Here is a 23,259-nt window from a genome sequence, read left to right as displayed (position 1 = left end):
CATATTAGTTTTTTTTTAATTTTTTATAATTAAATAGTAAACTCCAAACTAAGGGTCAATTCATTTTCTCTAAAATCTGACATTTGGAAGTATAATAATTGCATATGGCCCCGTTTGCTTTTTGGTAAGTTACTTACTCGGGTAAGTGCATTTACCTGGGTAAGTTTTTTATTGGGAAACACTTTAAGTGCATTTACCCATGTTATTTTATTTCTCATGTAAATAAGGCAATGACAATTTTAACCATAAAGACCCATTATTAAAAAGGGCATGTTTGTCCCATTCAAGTGTTGTCAACTTTCCCCTTAGATGGAAAAAGTTATTTACCCACCTAGGAGAATGGTATCACTTACTTGGATAAGTGATACCCAGGAAAATAAACTTTTCTTGGTCCCCACATAAATCTGGAAAAAAATAAAAAAAACATGGGATTCTTGGTCAATGGGAACCAAAATCCCATTAACCAACTTTCCCCCCTCTCAAAATCCGAAAAAAAAGAACGCCCCCTAAGAGGTATATTGGTATTAGTGAACTTTTCTTTCCTCTAAACTTTGAATGCAGAGAATGTTATTATGAATTATGAAAATTATCAATTATCCATTTTGACCCCATATATGAGAGTTTTTTCTTGTCTTTTTGGAGTATCGTTGTAAAACAAAATGTTGTATGATTGCACCTTAGGCTCCGTTTGGAAGGAATACAAATGCAATTATGTAGAGTGCAAAACCTTGTATTTTGTATTATTTTACTTGTATAAAAGGAAAACAAAAAGTTGTAGAAAATGAAACAAACAACAATTCTTTTCTTAAAGTTAAAATATTCCTCTTAAGAGATAAGAATTAAGAGAAAACGAATAGGCCCTAAATTATACACACATTTAGTTACCCCGTACTTAGTATACAGGGTCATTCTCTAGTCTCACCATTAAATTAAAACCATATAGTTTGTGTTTTTTAACTCCATGGGCCATGATAGGGTAGCCCATCCCCTAAAACAGGTGATAGCCCCCATCTCTAGAACAGGTGAGATTTGATCTCCGGTTGTAGTTTGAATCTTTACCCCACAAAACACATTCCACATGTACATCCAAGCCTGCATTGGGAACATCTCCCATAGTTGTTATTGGGAGATGTTTCCAATACAATGTTGGATGTATTGTGGGGTGTCTGTGGGGCATGTTGTGCTAGGTGCAATGTGAAATCCTGAAGTCTTGGCTACAATCAATAGTAAGCCTTACCAACATCCAATTGGCACCTTACTAACTCACTATAAAACTAGATCCGAGTTTGGATCGACTACCAATACATGGTGCCAACAAGTTTCAACTAGTTATTACAACTGTATATTGAGAATATCTTCCTATAAATGACAAAGGAGATATTCCTAATGTGCGACTACAATGGCCCGTTGGTATAGTTTTAGGAGTGTTTTTTAGTAATAAGTTTACAATAATATTGTATATTCATTATATATATATATACTAAAATTAATATTTATTTTATTTTCATTAATTATTTATTATATTTTTGGATAAACATGGTTTCAATAATTGTTTATAAATCTATTTTTGTTTTGTTATTTAATAATAATTTGTCAATAATTTTTGGAGATTAAACAACTACTATTTAACTTTTGAAATTTAATTTATTGTATTTTTGTTATCAAATTTATTTTTAGTAATTATGCATTTTTATAATCTATTGATTAATATTTATTAGAGATTAAACTATTATTTGAAATTACACTATTTATTGACTAATTTAATATATTTTCAGTATTTATTGCATTTTTGTAATTATTGTATTTTTATTATATATCTATTTTTTTATTATCAATTTATTTTCAATAATTGTATATTTTTCTATAAATTTCCAATAATTATTGAATATTAAACTATTGTTATTTATTAGAGATTAGACTATTAATTTAGCTAAAATTAGGAGTGTTCAAGGATTGGTTCAGTTTGGTTTTAGGCTGTTTCGCCTACCAAATCGACCTGGTTAGGTCAAGAGTTTGTCACCCAAAACCAATTGCCCATTAGTGCAAACCCGCCAACTCGAGTTGTACCAGTTTGGGTCTATTTTCAATTTGGTTTGTTTGTTTAAAAGATTTAAACTTGAAAGTAAGTTTAAATTTAATAAATTACAGTGGCATTATTAAAAAATAAACTGATGATATAAAATATTTTAGACTAAGAAATATGAGATTTTTCCCACTTTTTCGCATTAAAATTGATATTTAAAATATCAAATATTAATATATATATATGGTCGAGTTGGTGTAATTTTGATCGGTTTACAAATGGTCAAATCGAAACTAACCTAACTTGGTCAAATTGGAAAATTGCTAAACCAAAGCTAATCAGAAATACTAGAAAACCAACAAACTTGGGTTGAATTCGATTGGATTGATTATTAAAAATTTAAAATATAAAACAATTATATATTTCTATTGTTTAACTTTCACTTAACAAAGTTCGTACATCTCACGGGTCCCTGCTAATTTAGTATCTAATTAGATGTAGGATTTCCAATCATGTTGGAAGGGTGTTTGAACATATTCAAACTCTAATGATGAATCGTGTGGATTTAATCTGATCAAAATTTTTCACGCTTAATCTTTGGTTTTATGTCACGTATGGACTAGACAACGAGTAGTTACTTTGAATGATGATGTTGTGATCTGACCTATTCAATCCAATTGATCAAACATTCACCAAGAAAAAAAAAATTTCCGGGTCGAATTTTTAAAATATCTATGGAAAGTTAGAAACAACACAAGTTAATGAGTTACAACCCTCCTTCCCCTCAATCGCTACAAAATAAAAACAAGAGAAAATTTGAATACAATGTTCTTTGAAGTGTTTATGACTTCTTATTTACAACATCGATAAATATTTATCTTATTTTTCTCATCCTCTTAACTTCCTAACCTTTTAAGAGAACGGTTGGGATCTGCTACCAACAAATGCCATCAAGGTTGTCCCAACAAGCTAATGCAGATGTTCCCAATATATAGCTGCAAGTCTAGTTTGAATGTTGTTAGGACCATGTATTGATGGTTAATTTGAAATCCTGAGGAAAGTGATGTAAATTTTTTCATGTGTAAAAATCATTGAAAAAGTCACATTTTTCGTCAATTTCGTTTAGTAAAGCTTGTGTAATTTAATAAACCTAGTTAATATATTCATAAAAATAACACACGTGATACTTTATAATATATTATGAGCAAATTTCTTAAACCACCCTTAAGGTTTAGGAAATTGACTAATTATACTGAAATGTCTTAAAATACTCCTACTGTTTTTGACAATTGACTAAATATTCTTTACTGATAGTGTCCGTTTACAGAATGATTAAAATGGCTATTTTGCTTATCATTATTCTTTAAATTTTTAAAATAAAACTTTTGGCATTTTGTTGAGGCTTATCTTTCGCATGACAGTGTCATAAATACTCCTCTAATTATGTGGCAAAGATAGATCGAGGAAAAGCTTTGAATAGATGCAGATGTGAGTTGAGGGCTACCCTGTACTTGTATTAGTTTTAACTTTCAAAGCCTAATACAACACTAGCCTCTCTCTCTCTCTCTCCACATCCCTGTCCCTTGCATTCACACCCGATCTCCCTCTCGCTGTCCCCTTCGTTCTCTCTCCCTCTCACCCCTATTTCATCACTGTCGTTGCTGCAACTTGTAGCAACGAAAAACCCCTCCACATCCACTTTCAATATTTCGCTCGAACCCCATACATGCCTTTTCTCCAACCGTCGAAGCCCGTTGAGAGAAATAATTGAAGTTGCTTTGTAATCATGCAGTTGTTGTCTGTAACACGACTTGTGGTTGTAGCATGGCTGTTGTCTGTACTGCAAATTTGTTGTGTGACCGCTGCTTGCAACGTGTTAGGGAATTGAAATAAGACTTGATGTATGGGTTGTTATGATAAGGATGATTAGGAGTTCTCAGTAAGATAGAATTTGTTATGTTATGATAGAGTTTGAGATGGACTAAGATAGACTACATAGAGTCCTAGATAGAGTCTAAGAGTTTGAGTTTGAATAGGTTGGAATAATATAGATCCCTACTTTTTATTTACCCATGCCACACCTTTCCCTTTTTCTATCTATTGGTTACTGTTGATGCTCGGATTGGCCGAGGTCAACATTGTAAATTCACTTCCTGAGTCGAGGTAAGGTTGAGGGGTCAAAGGCCTCGGGTGGAGACCCAAGGTGAGGACTCCGATGATCAAGTTGGTAATGAGGTATCAGGAGGACGAGGGGCACCCAGACGAGGCCACAGGGAAACAGGTAATCTTAGAGATTGGTGAGAGAGCTTGAGTTTCAGATCCTTTACCTGGAGGGGGTCACCTCCTATTTATACTTGAGGTCAACTAGGGGCTATGGAGCCCAGACAGTCAAGATGGAATCCGTACGTGGGGAACGCGGACATCCTAGGCCGCCATGTGACCTCATGCCATTGGTTCCGTGAGGCCCGCTGAAACAGGGCATGAACAAGCTCTGATTGGTCTCGGCCTGATGTGCACCCTGGGACACGTGTAGGGTTGCGATTGGATGAACCAAACACGCTACATCATTTGCCCCCACTCTTGAGGCCGTGGTGGAGGTCCGGGGCGAGGGCCTCGGCTTTGGCTGAAGGGAGTGTACCAATGGTGTTAGGCAACATTGTTGGGTTTCTAAGCGTGACGTGGCCTATGGTGGCGTCATTTTGACTTTGCTTCTCCCCCTCTCTAGGGTGAGCCGCGAGGCTTCTCCCATGGGGAGGCCTTGGTTTCGACTTTGAGGTTGTCCTTGGTAGGTGGGTGAGGAAGAGGTCTTGCCCCATTGTCTTGTTCCAGTGCTGATGCGAAGCAAATTCATTGCTACCTCGACCTCGGCTGCGAGGACCTTCAGTTGGGCGCCTTGGGCGCCCAAGTTGGTGACTCGATCGCCCGTGGGTGAAGCTCGTCTTCACCAAGCGGTCACGGAGGAGATGAGTTATGGGTGAACCGGGTTATGTTGTCACTGGGCCAGCCTAATTGGTCGAGCCAACGGGTCATAGTGAGTCGGCCGGTTGGTTCGCTTGGCGTCGCTTCGTCTTCCCAAGGTGAGAGACACGTGCCGACGTGCAGACGAGGCCGTGGAGGCGATTGCTACATGGCTGTTGGATTGGGCACGATCTGGGCCGTCCATTTTTCTATAAACAGGGGCCTTAGTCGCCATTTTCCCCCACATTTGCTCCTGAGTGCATTCGCCTTCAAGACCCTTGCTTCCTAGAGCCATCGACTTTAGCTCTCATCTTTAGAACTTCTTCATCATCGTCCTCGTCCTAGGTAAACGTTTCACCATGTCTTACTATGATTCCAGCCCAGAATGCTATGAACTTCCAAATTCCTCGGGAGCGAGCTCATTCTGAACCCTTCGCCTATCGGCTCCAGCCAAGTTCTGTCGGTTGCTGAGATCTCGGCCCTGCGTCGCGAGGTCGAAGTGTTGAGGGAGAGGATCGCCCCGGTGATGCCGAGTACGGCCGAAGGGACGAAGAGTCTCCCCATGAGAGTGTCGGATCCGTGATGCCTACGAAGGCCGAGGGATCCCCCTTGGTGGTTCAGGGGGAACCAGTTCCCAAGCTGAGACCGAGAACGGTGACCGATTATGCCACCCGAGGTGTGCACATACAACGTTTGCCGCACTCGGAGCATGACAGTATCCTAGACGTTGACCAGGTGAAGTCCTTAGCCAAGAGGTACCACATCCCTCAGTCTATAAGTTAAGGGTCCTAGATGTTGGTGACTGGCCGTGGTCGCTGGAGGAGGGGGAGATATGTGTTTATCAGAACTTCCTTGAGTTTGACCTCAAGTTCCCCCTCCATCCGTTGATCCCCGAGCTGCTGAAGTGGTACAGGGTCACTCTTAGCCAGTTAGCCCCAAATGCCCTTAGGACTATTATAGCTATGTTGGTAGTGGCTCGGCTTCGGGGCGTGGACCTGGTGCTGAAGGTGTTCCACGCCCTTTTTGCTTCAAGGGCACACATTACCGAGGGTGGCATGTATTACTTCCATCCTCGGAGAGGCCGACTTGTAGACAACCCGTCATCTATCAACAATTGGAAGAGTAAATTCTTCTTCATCTCCTGTCCTGAGGGTTGGTCTTTCAATTCGAGCTGGGGGGAGATCTACTTGCCTGCCAAGAAGCCTAAGTCGACGCTTCGGGTCGATGAAGCCATTGTGTTAACCCATCTCCTTGTGTTGGGAACGCTCCGGGCCAAGCCCCTATTAGAGGCTGAGCTCCCCTTGGTACTGATTTCTTGCTTCTTCTTGCAGAGATGCCGTTGGATGCTAAATGCATGCTACTGGAGAGTGCTTTGGCGAAGAAGAAGGCTCCAAGAGAGGGGCCATTGGGGCAGACGCCGAGGAGGCTTGCCAAAGAATTGAGGGCGCGTGCTTGTGTAGAGAGAGGTGTCGCAACCGCCGAGAGAACATCTCAACCATAGGCCCCCACTAGTGGAGGGGGCGACAGAGGAAAGAGGCCGGTAGATGGAGGTTGGTCAAAGGAGGTGGGGAGGAAGAGGCCGACCGAGTGCACCCCCGACAAAGAAGCTGGCGTATAAGGACCGTCCTGCCGAAGGTGGCGAAAGAAGGAGGGACGCCCCTATTGCTTCGAAGAGGGGCAACACCTCGTATGGGTATTTTGGCCGAAGTGGAATGTTTGCGAGGGTGAGGGTGTCTCCATCGATACTGATGGGGTTGGCCGAGCTCTGGTGAAGGGGATGATCCCCTAGGGGGATCGTCTTGGCATGATGCAAACAGACCCCTCCTTGTTCGGGATCAGGGGATGGACTTCTTGGTTGAGGTAAGCTTTAACTACTCCTGACTTTTTTTTCTCCTAGCCTGCTTTCATTTGCTTGACTGTAGTAGGTGTTCACTACAGGTTTGCCGTCATTATGTTGGCCTGGGAAATCAGGTCACCCTCCTCCTTGACTGTGTAGACCGAGCCGATGAGAAGAACGAGCAGCTATCGGTGCGGGTTGCTTCGGTGGAGAGTAACCGAGATGACACCCTTAAGGCCTTGATGGACGAGAGGCAACTTCAGTAGATACTTGAGGATGACCTGAAGGCAGAGTAGGCCCACATTATTCATCTTCAGGAAAGTTGGAGAAAATAGACATGGAGTGAGTTCGTCTCGACGGGGTCACGTTGGAGGCCAACAAGCGTGTTGCGGAGGCCGAGGCCGAGGCCAATTTTCAAGGTGCCATCCTTGCTTGGAAGCGGACGTTGGAATACCAAAAGTGCCTGGCAGACCATGCGGCCGAGGCCTACTTTGAGGGGATCGAAGATACCAAGAAGGCACTGTTGAAGTTGGTCCCTGAGTTTCAAGTGGATGACTTGGAGGTGCTCCCTAACACCCTTCTTCTCAAGGGCACTTATGAGAATCCTGTTGACGTTATTGTTGTCGAGGACCCAGCTGCCCCCTAGCTAGGGCGATGCCCCACATGCCTGAGCTCCTTGAGTGCTTCACTTTTTGTTTTTTGCCTATACATGTTTTTGTAAAGGGGTTTGACCTCCCTGTTCAAGGTCGAAGTTTTTGTAATCTGCTGAACATTGAACGTTTAATGAAAATGCACTTTTTTGCATATCTTGTGCCATCGCACGTCTCTTTTCTTTTTGTATTTTTTTTACCGAGTGGTCTATGCTCCCTCCTTTTGAGAGGTCACAAGTAGTAAAATTTGTTGCTCGAAGTGGCTTGTTACTTGGCTGCTTGCTTTAGGAAGTTAGAGGGCATTGGCCGAGGCCGAGCTGGTTTGGGCCCATCTCCTTGTCGGGGAAGGGGGTTGCCATTAGCTCTCCTGGTGTCAACACCTGATTTTTGCTCAGTCGGTCTCTTAAACCTCCAATTCACCCCGAACCTCCGATCAGACCCTTCTGATCCTTCCTAAACGCCCAAAACCCCAAAAACCCCAACTTTCACCACCAAACCCCCCAGATCCATTGTTAAACCTACCCAATACCTATCCGATGGCCCTCAATCGACACCCAACCATTAGGCCCAAAACCTCCCAAAATACCTACCCATGAAATTTGAACTCAAGATTCCTTCGTTCACCCGTCTATCAAACAAAGATTCCATATCGACCCTTCTTACACCCATAACCTGTATCCACTTGGTCCGAACACATTTAAACCAATCAAACCTTTCCAATCACCTCAAATTGCCTAAAAACCCTACCCTGTGAAATTTCACCCAAAGCTTCATTTGTTTGCCACTTCATCGCATAAAGATTCCATTTCGAGCCCCTTGATTAACTGAATTGAGCCATTTCTAGATTTGCCCAATTCAGGCCCAGTTAGGCCAATCTGATCCCACCAACCAACTCAAAATGTCTGAAAACCCCATCCTATAAAATTTCAGCCAAAAATACCTTCATTTACCCCTTCATCCAAAAAGATTCCATTTGGGCCAAATTTTGCTAGCCCACACACACAAACCCAGTCTCTATGGTCAAACCCATCTCAGCCCTCCATTTTGAACCAAAATCTCAGCCATCCATCCAGAACCCCGGGTTGACCATCAATTGACCCGATTCGACCAGACTTTTACGAAATTATTAAAAGGCCCCTCGGATTCCCAAAAATTATGAAAATGCCCCTGCGTCCCATGTAAATTCAACCGAAGCTCTTCATTCGCCCTAGTCCGGAGAACTGGAGGGAGGGTCTTTTCTTCTTCCCCGTTCGAACGAAGACAACCAGCGGCGGCAATATCTCCCGCTCCCGGCCATTCACTCTTCATCTCTCTCATTCTCTCTTTCCAATGAAATAAATCAGACAAGAACTGTTCATCGTCTTCCACCCCTCGACAGATGCGGTGAATCAGCGGTGATTCCCTCCCCGCCGGCCTTTCTCTTCCATTTCATTATTCTCTGTGCTCCTCTCTCTTGCTCCTTGCTCCCTTGCTCTCATCGACCGAAATCGTGCAAAGTGAGAAAGTTACAGTTCATCGTCTTCCTTCTTCGACGAAAACAGAGAGGCGGCGACTGAACAGCTCGAATCAGTTGCAGCAGCAAGGCATCCTTCCCCATTCTGACTCAGCTCCTCTAGCTTTCACCTACCTAATCTTCTGTTCCGTTTCATTCTCAGACTAGAGGATACACAATAGCAGATCGAATCAGACCACGATACTCCCTGTTGCATCATTTGAATTCTGGCCAACATCTCAACTCAGGTAAATCCCGTTTTACTTGCGATTCTTCGTTCTTTATTTCTTTTTATTGTCGTATTTACTCCATTTCTCTGCTGGTTTTGGGGACGACAATGAAGCTCTACAGAGTCATCCTCCGCATCATCCTTTGCCATCTTGTGGATGGATCAGCGTTTTAATCATCTTGTTTCGTTTAACTTTCTCTGTTGCTGATTTCTTTCATTGGTAAATTTCTCCAATAACGAAGCATCCGTTTGTTTAGCAGTAAGTTCTTAATTTCCGTTTTCTTTTCTTTTATTCCTTATATTCAAGACAATGTTAAATTCAATGCTCGATTAGTATAGCTGAGGTTTGACCCATGCAGGCTATTGGTTTTGTTTTTCTCTTCATTTTACCTGAGTTCAGACTGAACAAACGTTGAATCCGGTCTCTAGAGTTCAAGACCGGAGACCCCCCCTTTCCCTTTCTTTTATTCTTCAATATCTTTGATGCCGAAGTTGGAGAAGACGACTGGCTCGATTCCTCCCACAAAGATTTCTTGTTATAGTAATAAAAAAAGAAGAAATAAATAATAATTTGTAAGTAAATAGATCCTACATCCGAAAAAAATAAATAAATAAAAAGAGAGAATAAGGGAAGAGATGGGGTAGCAGATAAGGGAGTGGATAGGATTCTTAAGTTAGAACGAAGAGGGGTATCGGTTGCAAGAAAACAAACCAGAGTTGAAACAAAAAAAAAGGGATAGTACTAAAAAATAATAATAAAAGTTGCGACAAAAAATACAATAAAAGTGAAGATTTATGATAACAGCTGTAATCAAAGTCCGGGTATGTTAGCTTAACTGATAGGATGCGTTTGCAAGGGAGAATAATTCAGTAGAAATGGTAATAACGAAAAAAAGGAAAAATAAATAATAATAAAATATAAAAATCATACAAACATGAAAAATAAAAAAAATAAAATAATAAAAATAACATCATAAAATAAAAATACAAGAACATTCAAATAAAAAATAAATAAACAAATATATAAAAAATATTGTGGTGTGGTTTTTCCTATGTTGGTTATTGATTGTTCTTGTTATTTATCTGATTGAAGAATTGCTTTTTTGTGTTTATGCTTGTTTGGGTTTTTCATGTGGGCCCCACCTATTGGACCCGGGAGAGGGGTGCCTAACCCCTTCCCTCTCCCATCCAAGTCATTGGTTAGCCAGTACCTCAGGCAATGGAGTTACTAATAAATCAAAAGTGCTTCTTGATGTAAATCTCGGAGGTCCTATCACCTCCCCTTCATTTACTTGATGGGTGGTGACTCCATTTCCAGCCCAAGTGGCAAGTGAGCCCGTTTTCCAACATTCACACTCGGCTTTGACCTTTCGAGGATCAACTAGGCGAGGCCGAGGTGAACCACCGAGGCGGTCATTGTATTCCTGGCTTACCGCGCTAAGTGTTGTGGAGCCGAGGTGGTTGGTAGTCGCTGAGGTGTATGGGGCGAAGGGCCGAGTTGGCTTGATGCCATCGAGGTGCTTGGGGCGAAGGGCTGAGTTGGCCCTATGCCGCCGAGGTGCTCGAGGCGAGGGGTCAAGCTGGCCTTATGCCGCTGAGGTGCTCGGGGCGAAGGGTATACGTTGGCCGACCTGGCTGACTTTTATAGGGGTGCCCTGGGGACTGTCCTTTGGGCGGCCAACATTATCGAGGCGTGCTTGGCCAAGGATGTTATGCCCTTCCTGTTTGGCGAGGTGCTCGTGTTTACTTGTCATGGGCCGAGGGGTCCTGGCCACTTAACAACTTTTACCCCAAAAAATTGAGCCGAAATGAGGAACCTTGCACTAGTATTCACTGTTCAGCCCCAGTCACAAGGAGGTTTGGAAATAAGACTTATAAAGTTTTTCAACTTAGCCTTGTTGGGCAGCTGGCTGTGGAGATTTTCAACTGAGCAAAACAAGCTTTGGAGGGAGGTCATAGAGGAGAAATATGGCTTAAGGAACAAATGGGTGGGATGCTGGTTTGCCCTCCTTGACTTACGGTTGTGGTGTGTGGAAAGGAATCTGTAGAGCTTCCAGGCAGTTCAATATATGCATCAGCTTTAGAGTTGGAGACGGAAGAAGAATCAGATTCTGGTTAGATAATTGGATTGGTGATAGCACTCTAAAAGTGTTATTCCCTGCATTGTACAATGTGGCAACAAAAACAGAAGCCTTAGTGGCTGATTCCTTCATGATGAATGAAAGTAGACTGCTGGTTTAATGATTGAGAGCTTCAGCAGATAGCAGACCTCCTTGCTTTGTTACAAAACCAGTAGCTAAATCTTCGGATGCAGGATACAAGAATTTGAAAATGGAATAAGTCAGGAATTTTCACAGTCAAATCCTTCTACAAACCCTTTTACAATTTTCTATAGGGGAAGAATGAACTCCCTTTCCCCAGTCAGGCCATTTGAGGGAATATGGCCCCATCAAAAGTCAAGTTTTTTGTTTGGGTGACAGCTTTGGAGAGGTGTCTGTCCAAAGAGAAGTTACTGAAAAAAAAGGCTTTAATATTTCAGATTTAGTGTGCTGCCTATGCAATATGGAGGTGGAGTCCTCTAGGCATCTTTTCATACACTGCAAGTTCAGCACAGCAGTGTGGAATCACTTTTTGAAATCCCTGAATCTAAATTGGTGCATGCCAGTCTCAGTTAGAGCTCTGTTGGAGGAGTGGCATCTACTTGGGTTAACTAATAAAGGGAAAATCTGCTGGTCCTCCATCTCTTTGGCAGTTCTGTGAGCTGTGTGGTCAGAAATGAACAAAAGGATTTTTGAGCACAAAAATGCTACAGAAGCCGATGTCATCAATTTGACTGTAGAGGCTATTAGGAGTTGGATGTCTATACATACTGATTTTAAAGAAGATACTTTTGATTATACTTTTTTGAGGTCCTTCTGGATGTATTTTGTACAGTTTCTCATTGTACAAGGACCTTTTATTTAATACAAATATACTTTACCTTATCTCAAAAAAAAAAAAGCTTATGAAGTACTTTGTGGAAAATATCATTTGTTACTCTCTCTCTGTGTGCAGATGATAATGCTTGTGTTGGCCTAAGATCTCTTTAATCAAATCTTGATTTTCAACACTTTATTTTACAGAAAAGATTATTCTTTTCTCTGTTCATTCAAGTTCCACATTTTTATTATATTATTGACAGTGAAAAAAAAGAAAATGGATACAAATAAGTGTCGATATATCAAAAGATTCCCAAGCACCAGAAAAAAGGGACAACAAACAACAGAGCACAAACAAAGAGCTACTGACTATAGAACTCTAATGTCTCCCACAACTTCTCTCCAAAATCAAATCTGTTCATATTTTTAAATTCAGAATGAGCAAGGACCCACACAACAATTGATGACCCAATATCGACCACTAAGTTAATCTCATCTCTTGCCTTCTTCAAAAGTCCACTTCTTCCATTCTCTCCAAATCCCCAACAGACTGCAAAAAGAATTGTGTTAAAAATGTTTTAGCTTTTCTGCTGCCTGTCTGTCAATCTTGTCCATTTAGTGAAGGTCTCCTTTGGTTGAACTGGACACACTGTTTTAGCTACTGACTATAGAACTCTGATGTCTCCCACAACTTCTCCCCAAAATCAAATCTGTTCATATTTTGAAATTCAGAATGAGCAAAAACCCACACAACAAATGATGACGCAATATCCACCATTAACTTGACCTCATCTCTTGCCTTCTTCAAAAATCCATTTGTTCCATTCTCTCCAAATCCCCAACAGACTGCAAAAAGAATGATTTGTTAAAAATGTTTTAGCTTTCCTGCTGCTTGTCAATCTTGTCCATTTAGTGATGATCTCCTTTGGTTGAACTGGACACACTTTCACACTGACAACACCTTAAATAATGCAGAAAAGAAAGGCCAAACAAACAATGCTGCATGACATTGAATGAATAAATGACATGTATCTTCCTTTGCTGCTTACATATGACACATCTGTTCTTATGTTCTTTATTTTTATTATACAGACGGTTAAAATGGATGATGATATGAAGCAACTACAACAGAAGTTAACTGAGGTTGAGATTGAAGCTGAAAATCTTCTTTTGGCCCGACACCAGGTTTAGCAAAATATTGCGTTATAAATATAAATCCTTGTTTGCATACCAATTGATTGTCTTGTCCTTAAGTATTTTGGCATGGAAATTGCAGCTAGTTGAGAATGATAGAGTGAGGAATGGAAACAGAGAAGCACTAACAGCACTTCGTAAGAGAGCTCGAACTACCAAAACCAGTGTTCCATCTCCTTTTGAATCAATAATGAGGGAGATTGAGGGACTACAGTCAAGGCCATTGGTGAAGGAGGTATGCACCACATGTGGTAACCATGATGCGACGGAGCGTACTTGGATGATGTTCCCAGGGACAGATGTCTTTGCACGGATTCCATTTCATGCAGCTCATACCATCTTGGAGAAAGGTATCTTTTGGCATTTTATCACTTAAAGGAATTTTAGGTTCACTGTTTAAATAACTAAGCTACTATTTTCAAAATTATTTGTTTTTATGTAGCTGAACTATGGGCTGTTGCTTGGTTCAATGGGAAAATCTTAGGCTAACAAGCATGAGAATGTGGTTTGAGTTTGAGAGTGGTCACTTTGTCCAAAAAAATGCCTCCTCCTAAGACCCCGAATAGTTGGGACCAACATTGGGGAACGGCCCTTACATAGCTGAAATTTTATTTTTTATTTTTGTTGTCTGCCAACTTATGTTACAAATTCTCATAAAAGGACTTCTTACATTACAAATCTTATTTGATACTTTGTTAACCTACTTTAAATATTTTTATTACCTTTTTACTATATAAATTGAATGCTAATAATTATCAAATTAATTGAAGGGACATGAGCACTGCACAGTGCCTTGTTGTGCAGGGGGTTGTAACCTTTTGTTTTTTGATATGAGTAATACAATACCTTTTTTTATCAAAAAAATAAAAGAAAATTTACTGTCAATCCTATTTGGCTTGAATTATGCCATTCTGAAAATATAGACATGGAGACTCTAGGGATGTGATCAGACCCTACTTGATTTTTACCATTTGGCCGTTAACTTAAAGAATACTCCTTTTAGATGATTTTGGGAGCCATATGACTGGGCACCAGAATACATGATCCTACTCCACTTCAATAACAAATCATCCCTACAAAACTCTAAAATGAAAAGAAGGAAACCAAACCTATAATCAACCCCTACATCCTATGTCAAACACACTCTGTCAAATACTCCTTGAAATAACTCATGATCTAGATATCAGATGAGAAATCCAACCCCACAACACAACTCAACACATTAAATCTGGGGGAGATAGTTTGCTGGAACTGGCCACTTCCCCCTCAATGCTGATTGTGCAGTTCATGTGCAAGGAATATATAGGACTGCACAGAGATTACCCTTTTTGGAAATATCTAGAAAGAGTGGTATTTCTATAAATCCTTGTTTTTCTTAATGAGCAAGAAAAAAATTTCAACCAATGGATAGGAAAATTCCCTCCTAGTTGAATTTCAACTTCAACCATTTTCTTTATTGAATCTCATGCATAACCCCTAGCGATCCACAAAACTTTGTAAAAATTCATTTATAAAATTCACAAAATTAGAAACCCCCCCAAAAGTCAAAACCACCATTTAACCATGCTAAACCACTCTTAACTGCTCATTAATCAAGCTGGGAGGCTCAACGAGAGGATGAAGATCTTAAGAGCAAGTTTGGTTGGAAGGTTTGTTGGTGTGGAGCTGGAGGAGGAGAAAGTGGCAGCTTGGGTTGAGTTTGAATGGGGCAGAAAAAAGACTGTCAGGAAATACCTCCTTAACATTGGTGAAGCTCCCTGCTGGTTTACTATTTATCTTTACTTAAAGCTCCTGCTGCAGTGGTGGGAGAGATTGAAAGGTTAGAAAGAGAATTTCTGTGGAATGCTAGGGTTGAGAGAAAGAAGTTACACTTGGTTAAGTGGGAGTTGGTTTATAGATCCAAAAAAGATGGGGGTTTAGGAGTGAAAAGGGTTGGAATCTTCAACAAAGCTTTATTTGGGAAGTGGGTTTGGAGGTTTGGAAGAGAGAGGGAGGATCTTTGGAGGAGAGTGGTGACTTGTAAGTATGGGGTGATGAACTTTGGGTGGAATTCAAAGGAGGTGAGACACTCGTTTGGAGTTGTTGTATGGAAAGGTATCATGAGTTTTAACCCTTTGATTATCCCTTTCTATACTTGGAAAGTAGGAAGTGGGTTGAGTATAAGGTTTTGGGAAGATGACTGGTCAGGGGTGGGGAAATTTTCTGAATTATGCCCAAGGTTATATAATCTGAGTAAGAAAGGAGTGTCAATTTCAGTTTGCTACGTAGTAGTAAATGATGCTGTGGTCTGGAGATCAAATCTCAGAGGACCCCTTTTTGGAGATCAATCCCTCAGTTACAGATGTCAGTTTATGGAAAGAGTGTAAGGATGGGAAGTTTACAGTCAAGTCAATGTACTCGGAACTGATCAGAAATCAGGTGGAGGCTGATCCAGTTAGGGGTGTTTGGGGTAAGCCTGTCCCACCTAGGGCTGAAGCTTGGTTAATTGTGAGAGGTTGCATTCTAACCCAGGATAACCTAAAATTCAGAGGTCTGCAGTTTCCAAGTAGATGCGTGCTGTGTTGTGCTGATGAGGAAGATGTGTCTCACATTTTGCTTCATAGCAGCTTTTCATATCCAGTTTGGTCCTATTTCTTCAAGTTATTCAAGGTGGACAGAAGCCCTCTGGCAGATCCGACTGAAAATTTTAGTTGTTGGCCAAGAATCCGAGGTGGAGTTAAAGTTAAGATCCTTTGGACATATATTCCCTTTGCTGTTTTCTGGGAAATATGGAAGCAAAGAAATAGAGGGATCTTTGAGGAGAAAAAGAAAAGTATGGAGGAGAAGGTAGCAGCTATTAGTTCGACAGTTATTGGTTGGGTGCTTTTGCTTCCAGAGTTTCAAAGACTGCGGAAAAATGACTTCAGTACTGATTTTTGGACTTCTCTGAAATCTTAAAAGGAATGCTGCTATCTGTTTTGATACTGAAATGTTTTTTTTTTGTTGCTTTTTTGTGGTCTTGCGTTACTGTAATCTGGTGGCGGTGACATCTTGTCACCTAGTTATGATGTAATGTTTTTTCCTTTTAGCAATAATTTTTTTCTTTATTTATCTTAAAAAAAGAGTGTCAGGAGTAAGAAGGTTTAATGGGGGTCTGTTTCTGTTTATCTATGACATACTTTTAAGTTGGTGGCTCCCAGCGGTAGGACTTATTTAAGATGGCGGAAGGAGAGCAACGTGGATTGACGTCTTGGGAATTTCTCTACATGTGTGGAACCTTGACACTTTCATGGTGATTGGGGATTCCTGTGGTAAATTTTTGAGTGTCGACGAAAGAAACATGAATTGGGAGAAAGTTGATGCTGCAAGGATTCTTATGGAGACTGAGGTGACCTCTGACATTCCAAATGCCTTGGTCTTGGTTTTTGCAGGTGAGAAATATAACCAGAGGATTTATGTAGAAGGAGAGGATAACACCTACTTCAGGGCAAGCTTTGACGATAGAGAAGAAAGATGGGAGAAAGAGATGTCTGGTTTGGAGCTTTAGGTCTGTTGCTTTGGTGAATAGGGGAAGTTGGAGGGTCATTCGAAAGAGGAAGATGATGGAGGGGTGTGTTCTAAGGGCAAAAATGTAATTTTGGAAGGGGAAAAAATACTTTTAATGTTAGGCACATGGAAGAAGCTGGTGGGGGAAAATGGGAGGATGCAACTTAGAGAGCGGGAGATTAATGGAGGATTTAGATGGTTCACAACCACAGAATGAAGTTGTTGGTTTTGAAGTGGGAGCCACTTCCCAAGACCAACAACAAAAGTGTTAGTCGTGAGACAATCGATATATGTTTAATAGTAAAAAAGGTAAAACCTCATCAACATGTACAACGAGATTCATGATAAAATAGCAGAACTGATGCCTAGTGGTGCATCAAGATGCAGAAGAATGCAACCTTGCGAGGTCGGAGAGAGCCTTACAAAACCTCATAAGAGTGGTAATTAAACCTCATGAGGCTAGACCAGCTTGACCTCGTGAATCAAGCCTCATGAGGGCATATCAATTCGACCTTGTGAACCACATCGTGAGGCTAGACTAATTTGACCTTGCGGGTCAAGCCTCACAAGGCTAGACTAGTTTGACCTTGTGAATCAAGCATCACGAGTCTAGACTAGTTCAACCTCGTGAGTCAAGCCTCATGAGGCTAGACTAGTTCCACCTTGTGAATCAAGTCTTGGGAGGCTATATTAGTTCAACCTTGTGAACTAAGCCCTACGAGGTTAGACTAGTTTCACCTCATGAGGCATATCAAACCCTATTAATCAGACTTCATGAGACCGAATCAGGAGCATAGAGCGCGACTACAGAGGTTGCTCTAAGGGTGTCAGACACATGATTAGTTCCCAGGGAAACCATGACCGGCTTGAGTGCCGTACTGACACACATCACCCTCTAAGAAAGCTCAAGATTGTGCACTAAAAACCCAGAATCCCTTTTCTTCCTTTTGCAACCACTTCACTACTAGCTTTGAATCACCTTAGTTTTCTTACGTTCATGTCCTTTGCCTTTTGTAGTCCCTCTAACAGCCATAACCTCAGCCCTTAAGGAGTCACCTACTCCAATTGGGCCTGAAAATAGTCCAATAATTCTGCCTTCACCATCTCTAAACACCCCTCTAATACTAGAGGGACCTGGGCTACCTGTATTACTCCATCAAAGTTCAGCTTGATGTAATCAATCATTGGTGGAGATCAAGTAGGGCTTGTATTGGACTTATGACAATCAGAACTAGCCACTTCCTTCCAATTTTCCATGATGCCACCTGTTGATAAATCTGCAAACAACTCCATAGACTTTACCCAATGAACCACTCTCACCATGATGGTTTCTATCAGCCTCTAGTTCTTTCCTTGCCTAAAACCATTCTTGAATTCTTTTCTTCCCAAATGGTCCAGCTCACTGCAGCCCTTACATATTTCCATAACACTTGACCCCTTTTCTTTAGCCACTTCAAAAGAGTAGAACCAAACAAGCTTTGCACATTAGTTGGGGGAGACCCCCTGCACCCAAACTACGAGAATAACAACTTCCAAATAAAAGTTACAAAGGGGCAAGAGGTTAATAAGTGAAAACAAGTTTCTCCATTAGCCTTACACATAACACACTAATAATGAGGGGTAAACACCACTTAGTTGTTTTCCTTTGGAGTAAATCACAAGTATTAATTCTTTTCAGGAAGACTTCCCAACAAAAACCTCCAACTCATGGAAGGATGGGAATGCCCCATACCTCCTTCATCAGAAAAGGTAACCCCAATGATTTAAAAGGTTGAATAAGAGGCTTGAAGAAAGAAGCACATGAATAGACACCAGAGGAGGAAAGGGTCCAAATACGACTGCCAGGTTTTGAAGAGTCCAAATAGACTCCATCAAGGATATGAAGCAAGTCGAAAACATCATTTAGTTCCGAATCCCTCACACCCCTTCTCAATCTTAGATCCCAATCAAAGCCATTTCTTGAACTTGAAGGAACTAGAAAAGAGGATACAAGTTTATCTTTTCTTGATAGGGCAAATACAAAGGGGAATTTATCTTTCAAGGAGAGGTTACCTACCCAAACATTTTCCCAAAATTTTATAAGATTACCAAAACAAAGGTCATACTTGACAAAAGGTAGGAAAGAGGGGAGAATAGCATGGATGGACTTTCAAGGGGAGGCTTTGGTAGCCCCAGTAGTCAGTATTCCAACATCCCAACCATTAGCTGCAAGCCCATGAATGCCTACCACTATCTTAGCCCAAAGTTTATCCTTATCCATAGGCAGTCTCCAAAGCCACTTTCCGAGCAAAGCCGCATTCCTCTTTTGTAAATTGCCCAGTCCTAACCCACCAAGCTTCTTGCTTCTACTCACCATTTCTCAGCTAATTCTATGGTCCTTTTTTTCCTCCATATTAACAGCCACAACACTACTTTTATTAAAATTCACTTTAAGGTTGGAGATTAGCTAAAAAAGTTGTATTGTCAGCATGAGATTCCTAAGCAAACTCAATTATCAGGCTGCAGATGGTGGTTTCATACTTTCATTCAAGGGTTTAAAGTGAGGGGGGGGGGGGGGGGGGGGGGGCAGAGACCAAATTCCCTTGCTCCAGTTTGCTGATGACACCATATTCTTCCTCGACTCTTCAGCCGATCAGATAGATGAGCTTCATTGTAAGGTGGTTTGAAGCTGTTAGGGTTGAGGCCTTGACCAACCCGACTTAACTTCATATTTGCATGTATAAATATTATATAAATGTGTTTATTTATGCAAGTACTTGTGTATATTATGTGTCATGCATGTATTGTATATGCAACCATGCATCTTTATGTTTTTTTCTTTTTTGCTGCAAGTATTTTATGTATGTATATATTGATGCATATACTTTTTATCTATCCATATATGTATGCACGTACATTATATGTCAAAAATTTTAAATTCAAAAGGGAAATTTTTCCCCTAAAACCTGATTACAATGTTCTTTTACACATATAATGCTAAATATTGAATTAACATAAACCCTTAGAATTGAGGAAATAATTAAATCTGACAAAAGGAGGTTGAGAAGTCAGGCCAACCCAAACTTGAACCCAACTTGAGCCTGACCTGAACCCAACTCAATCCTAACCCAGCCCAAAGTTTTTGGGAATCCGGATTAGCTGAATGCTTTGGCTGCTCAGCAGGCTGTGGAACCAATGATAATGCCCCACATTAGTGATAAAATACATGGGGCCCATAATGAGGGGTTGAATGTTTGTTGGTCCCATGTATTTTATAACTGGTGTGGAGCGTTATTATTGGTTCCACAGCCTACTGAAAAGCTATTGCATTCAGCAAAACCTAACTTGGTCTGACTTGCATCTCTTGGACTGATGGTAGCATGTATACATGATTAAGGGGTTTCAAGTTAGAATCTTTCCATTATCATTTTCAAGTTTGTAACAATTTAGTGACCTGGGTGGGTCATGAAAACCAGCTGGATCGTTGGAGCCTGGCTGGTTTTCAATGGTTCCACCGGATTTTGACCAATTTGAAAAATTGGAGTGGTCTTTGGTTCCTGGGTCTCACGGTCTGACCAGCCAGTCTGGTCCAAGTCTTACAACATTGCTTAGAAATGTGGGGGCAACAATCTGTATCTCTGTATCTTTTTCTCCTTTATATAATGAAAGTTGCTAGTTGTTGATCAGAAAAAAAAAGAGGGGGAGGGCAACATTTTCTGAAATCTCCTGTGACTTTTATGGCCATAGCTGGGAAAATGACTCTGAAACTCTTAAGTTAGTAAGGCCAATGTATTAAACAACAACAAAAAAGGTCAATGTACTAAATAACATTTGAAGAAGATTGTCTACACTCTACAATCTGTTATTTCTGGATTCAATCCCTCGTATGTGTGTGTGTCTGTGAGGGTGGGTGGGTGTGATGTGGGTATACATACATATGGTTTCATGTCTCTTCTACTAATGAATAAAAATACAAATATACAATTACTCTTTAAATATCCGAAAAAAAAAGGGAGTAACTTTCTTTCCGACAGTTATGTTAAGGTCACAAGCCTAGTTAGAGAAAACTTGACCTATATGCATTTTCTCTAAGCTATTTATAGATTGTGGATTTCTTAGATCTCTCCCTTATGGTGTAATGCAGATCAAGCACATCTTGATTATGACACGAAGAAACTACAGAGCTACATGAAGGAGAAATCCTTATGGATTTCAGAAAAAGGGCTTCTTGCTGACAGGATCAGTCCAGGTGTGCTTAGATCTCTAGTGACCCTAAGTGATAAATCCAAGTAAATCTGTACCAAAATTTGATAGTTCCTCCTTGGTCCTGGTAGCCTTCTTTTTCTAGATTGAAGTATTTCTGCACATTTTATTGGTATATTACCATTCTGTAGTCTGTACTCGGAGAAGGGAGAGGAACGCATGTTCTTGTGCAAACCTTAGCTTTTCTTTTTCTTGTGTGTCAGGGGATTCCAGAAATGAAATATGATAGTTTTTGCTTTAATGCATCTTCCATCATTTTTATGAACCATGAATTTAATTGTATATATTGTTGTTTGATTAGGGATCATCCAAATCTTTTGTGTGGAGAACCCAATTATATGTTTTACCCATTAATACATTTGTCTAATTTATTCTTAATATTTGGTTTGCTTCTATATCTAAATTGCAAACTGACATGGTGTTTGTTTCTGCTGCGTTTCAAGCTTTAAAGTTGAATCATGATATCAGGAATAAAATAAGATGGTTGAGCACAAAAAACACTTATACAATAATTTACTATATAATTTTGAACACAGTGCATTAAACACCGTATGGAAATACCTTCTGAGAACGCTTTTTAATGTTTCCCCAACACCCCATGCATGCAACCCAATGCAAAATGTAGTATCTTTTCAAATGCCAGGATTGACATGTTTTAAAATTTGGATACTAAATTGTCACATTTTAAAGTTTGGAAATCAAAATGACACTAGGCCCAAAGTACATGTATTAATTGAAAATTTACCCTAAAAGTAATATGAGTGACATAGGCTATATTTGATTTGATCGGAAAGTAACTATATTATGGGCCTCAACAAACAGTTGAGGGAAAGTTTTTAAGGAATTTTACTAACTTTGGCTGTCCATGGTTGATAATTGGACTGTCGACTGGGCTCAACAATTCCTCTCATTTATCAAAAAAAAAAAAAAACTGGGCTCAACAATTCATTCAGCAATCAGCACTAATACTGTTACAAGGAATTTGTATGAACCAAGGTGACATGCAGCAGAGAGCCCTATTAATGGTCCAGGTTGTTAAATTTAGACACCAAAATTTTATTAAGAAATTTTTGCAAAATTCCTTGAAAACTTTCCTCAATTCTCTATATCTCTCTTATTTTCTATCAAATCAAAAGCAGTTTTAGGGGTCATTTGATAATAGTTGAAGTTGCTAAATTGAAAGATTTATTGCTGTCTTTTAATGGATAAAATAATCATCAATGGTATATTTATCTATCAAATTTCAGCTTCAGCCATTAAGGGGTGTACAACCTCCAAAACTCATTCAAAAGACAAACAAACAAGCATAACCTATCAGCCACTTCAGCTGTTATCTAACCCTAAGTATTTTCTTCATAAATTGATTACTGAATAATGAATATGGTAGAGGCAAGGTTCAATATATTGATAGGTTATGCTTGATACAGGGAATACTGTATTGCTATCCAAGCCAAGAGCTGTGGCATGGGTGGATTGGACAAGGTGCCAAGCATTCCATCTGTGCCCGCATGATATTGCATGTATTAGATTGTATTGGCCGATATAATGTGATACTGTATAGTATCACATGTATGGCATTGTATTGGCCGATAAAATGTTAAATTGAGTTTTATTTGATAGAATCTTTATTTTTTTCCCCAGTGTATGACATTGTCCGAGTTGGTGGAATTTGTGTTTTTAGTCTTTAACATGTGTTGGAGCTTTTGGTCATGTCATTGTCTCCTATGTCCTATATTCTACATTATTGTCTCCTAAGCTCATTGGAGAGAGTCCCAAGACTCCCAATTGCATAGTCAAGAAGAGTATGTTTAGTAGATCCATGTATTTTGGTATTTCAATTGCAAAATTATGGTGATTTGTGGTTAGATTTATGATATTAGTAGATTTATGGATTTTCCAAAAAAGAAAAATATGAAAGTTACAAAAACAATTTATTTTATGTCTTAAATGATTTCTATCATTTATTTATTAAACCCATTGGTCCAACAACAATTTGTCAAAATGATGTTTTTTCTTAATTTTTGTTATTCACATAAATAAAAAATAATAAAATAATTATATGAATATTTAGTGACTACTAATTGAAAATTCTGAAGTACATATTATGTTTTTTTTAGAAATTCTGATGGACCTTATATTTTTAAATGAAAATTATATTTTTCTGTAAGTTATTAATTAATCATTTCGTTCT

At 39.9% G+C, this 23,259-nt stretch overlaps 1 protein-coding gene across 3 annotated transcripts; it reads left to right on the top strand.

Annotated features, from left to right (window-relative positions):
- Window positions 1-8,675: 8,675 nt before the first annotated feature.
- Window positions 8,676-21,448, top strand: LOC104598494 (P53/DNA damage-regulated protein). 3 transcript variants are annotated; one of them, XM_010260585.3, is made up of 5 exons: window positions 8,676-9,208; window positions 9,304-9,448; window positions 13,200-13,292; window positions 13,384-13,651; window positions 20,950-21,448. In XM_010260585.3, the coding sequence occupies exons 3-5, from the start codon at window positions 13,209-13,211 to the stop codon at window positions 21,096-21,098; spliced, it is 501 nt and encodes a 166-aa protein (XP_010258887.1). In that variant the 5' UTR covers window positions 8,676-9,208; window positions 9,304-9,448; window positions 13,200-13,208; the 3' UTR covers window positions 21,099-21,448. The 3 variants fall into 3 exon arrangements, with proteins under 3 accessions (XP_010258887.1, XP_010258889.1, XP_010258890.1); XM_010260587.3 differs by having other exon boundaries at window positions 8,678-9,208; window positions 9,304-9,409; XM_010260588.3 differs by lacking the exon at window positions 9,304-9,448 and having other exon boundaries at window positions 9,068-9,208.
- The last annotated feature ends 1,811 nt before the right edge of the window (window positions 21,449-23,259 follow it).

This window comes from Nelumbo nucifera, chromosome 6 (genome assembly GCF_055504915.1).
Source record: "Nelumbo nucifera cultivar China Antique chromosome 6, China Antique-T2T, whole genome shotgun sequence".
In the NCBI taxonomy this organism is placed as follows: domain Eukaryota; kingdom Viridiplantae; phylum Streptophyta; class Magnoliopsida; order Proteales; family Nelumbonaceae; genus Nelumbo; species Nelumbo nucifera.
Note: the sequence above shows the minus strand (reverse complement) of the source record. Positions and strands in the feature narration are given on the sequence as shown.

Coding starts and splice junctions, on each gene's coding strand:
- LOC104598494 (XM_010260585.3), top strand. CDS start 13,209: ATGGATGATGATATGAAGCAACTACAACAGAAGTTAACTGAGGTTGAG. Junction 13,293..13,383: donor TTCTTTTGGCCCGACACCAG/GTTTAGCAAAAT, acceptor TGGAAATTGCAG/CTAGTTGAGAATGATAGAGT. Junction 13,652..20,949: donor TCATACCATCTTGGAGAAAG/GTATCTTTTGGC, acceptor GGTGTAATGCAG/ATCAAGCACATCTTGATTAT.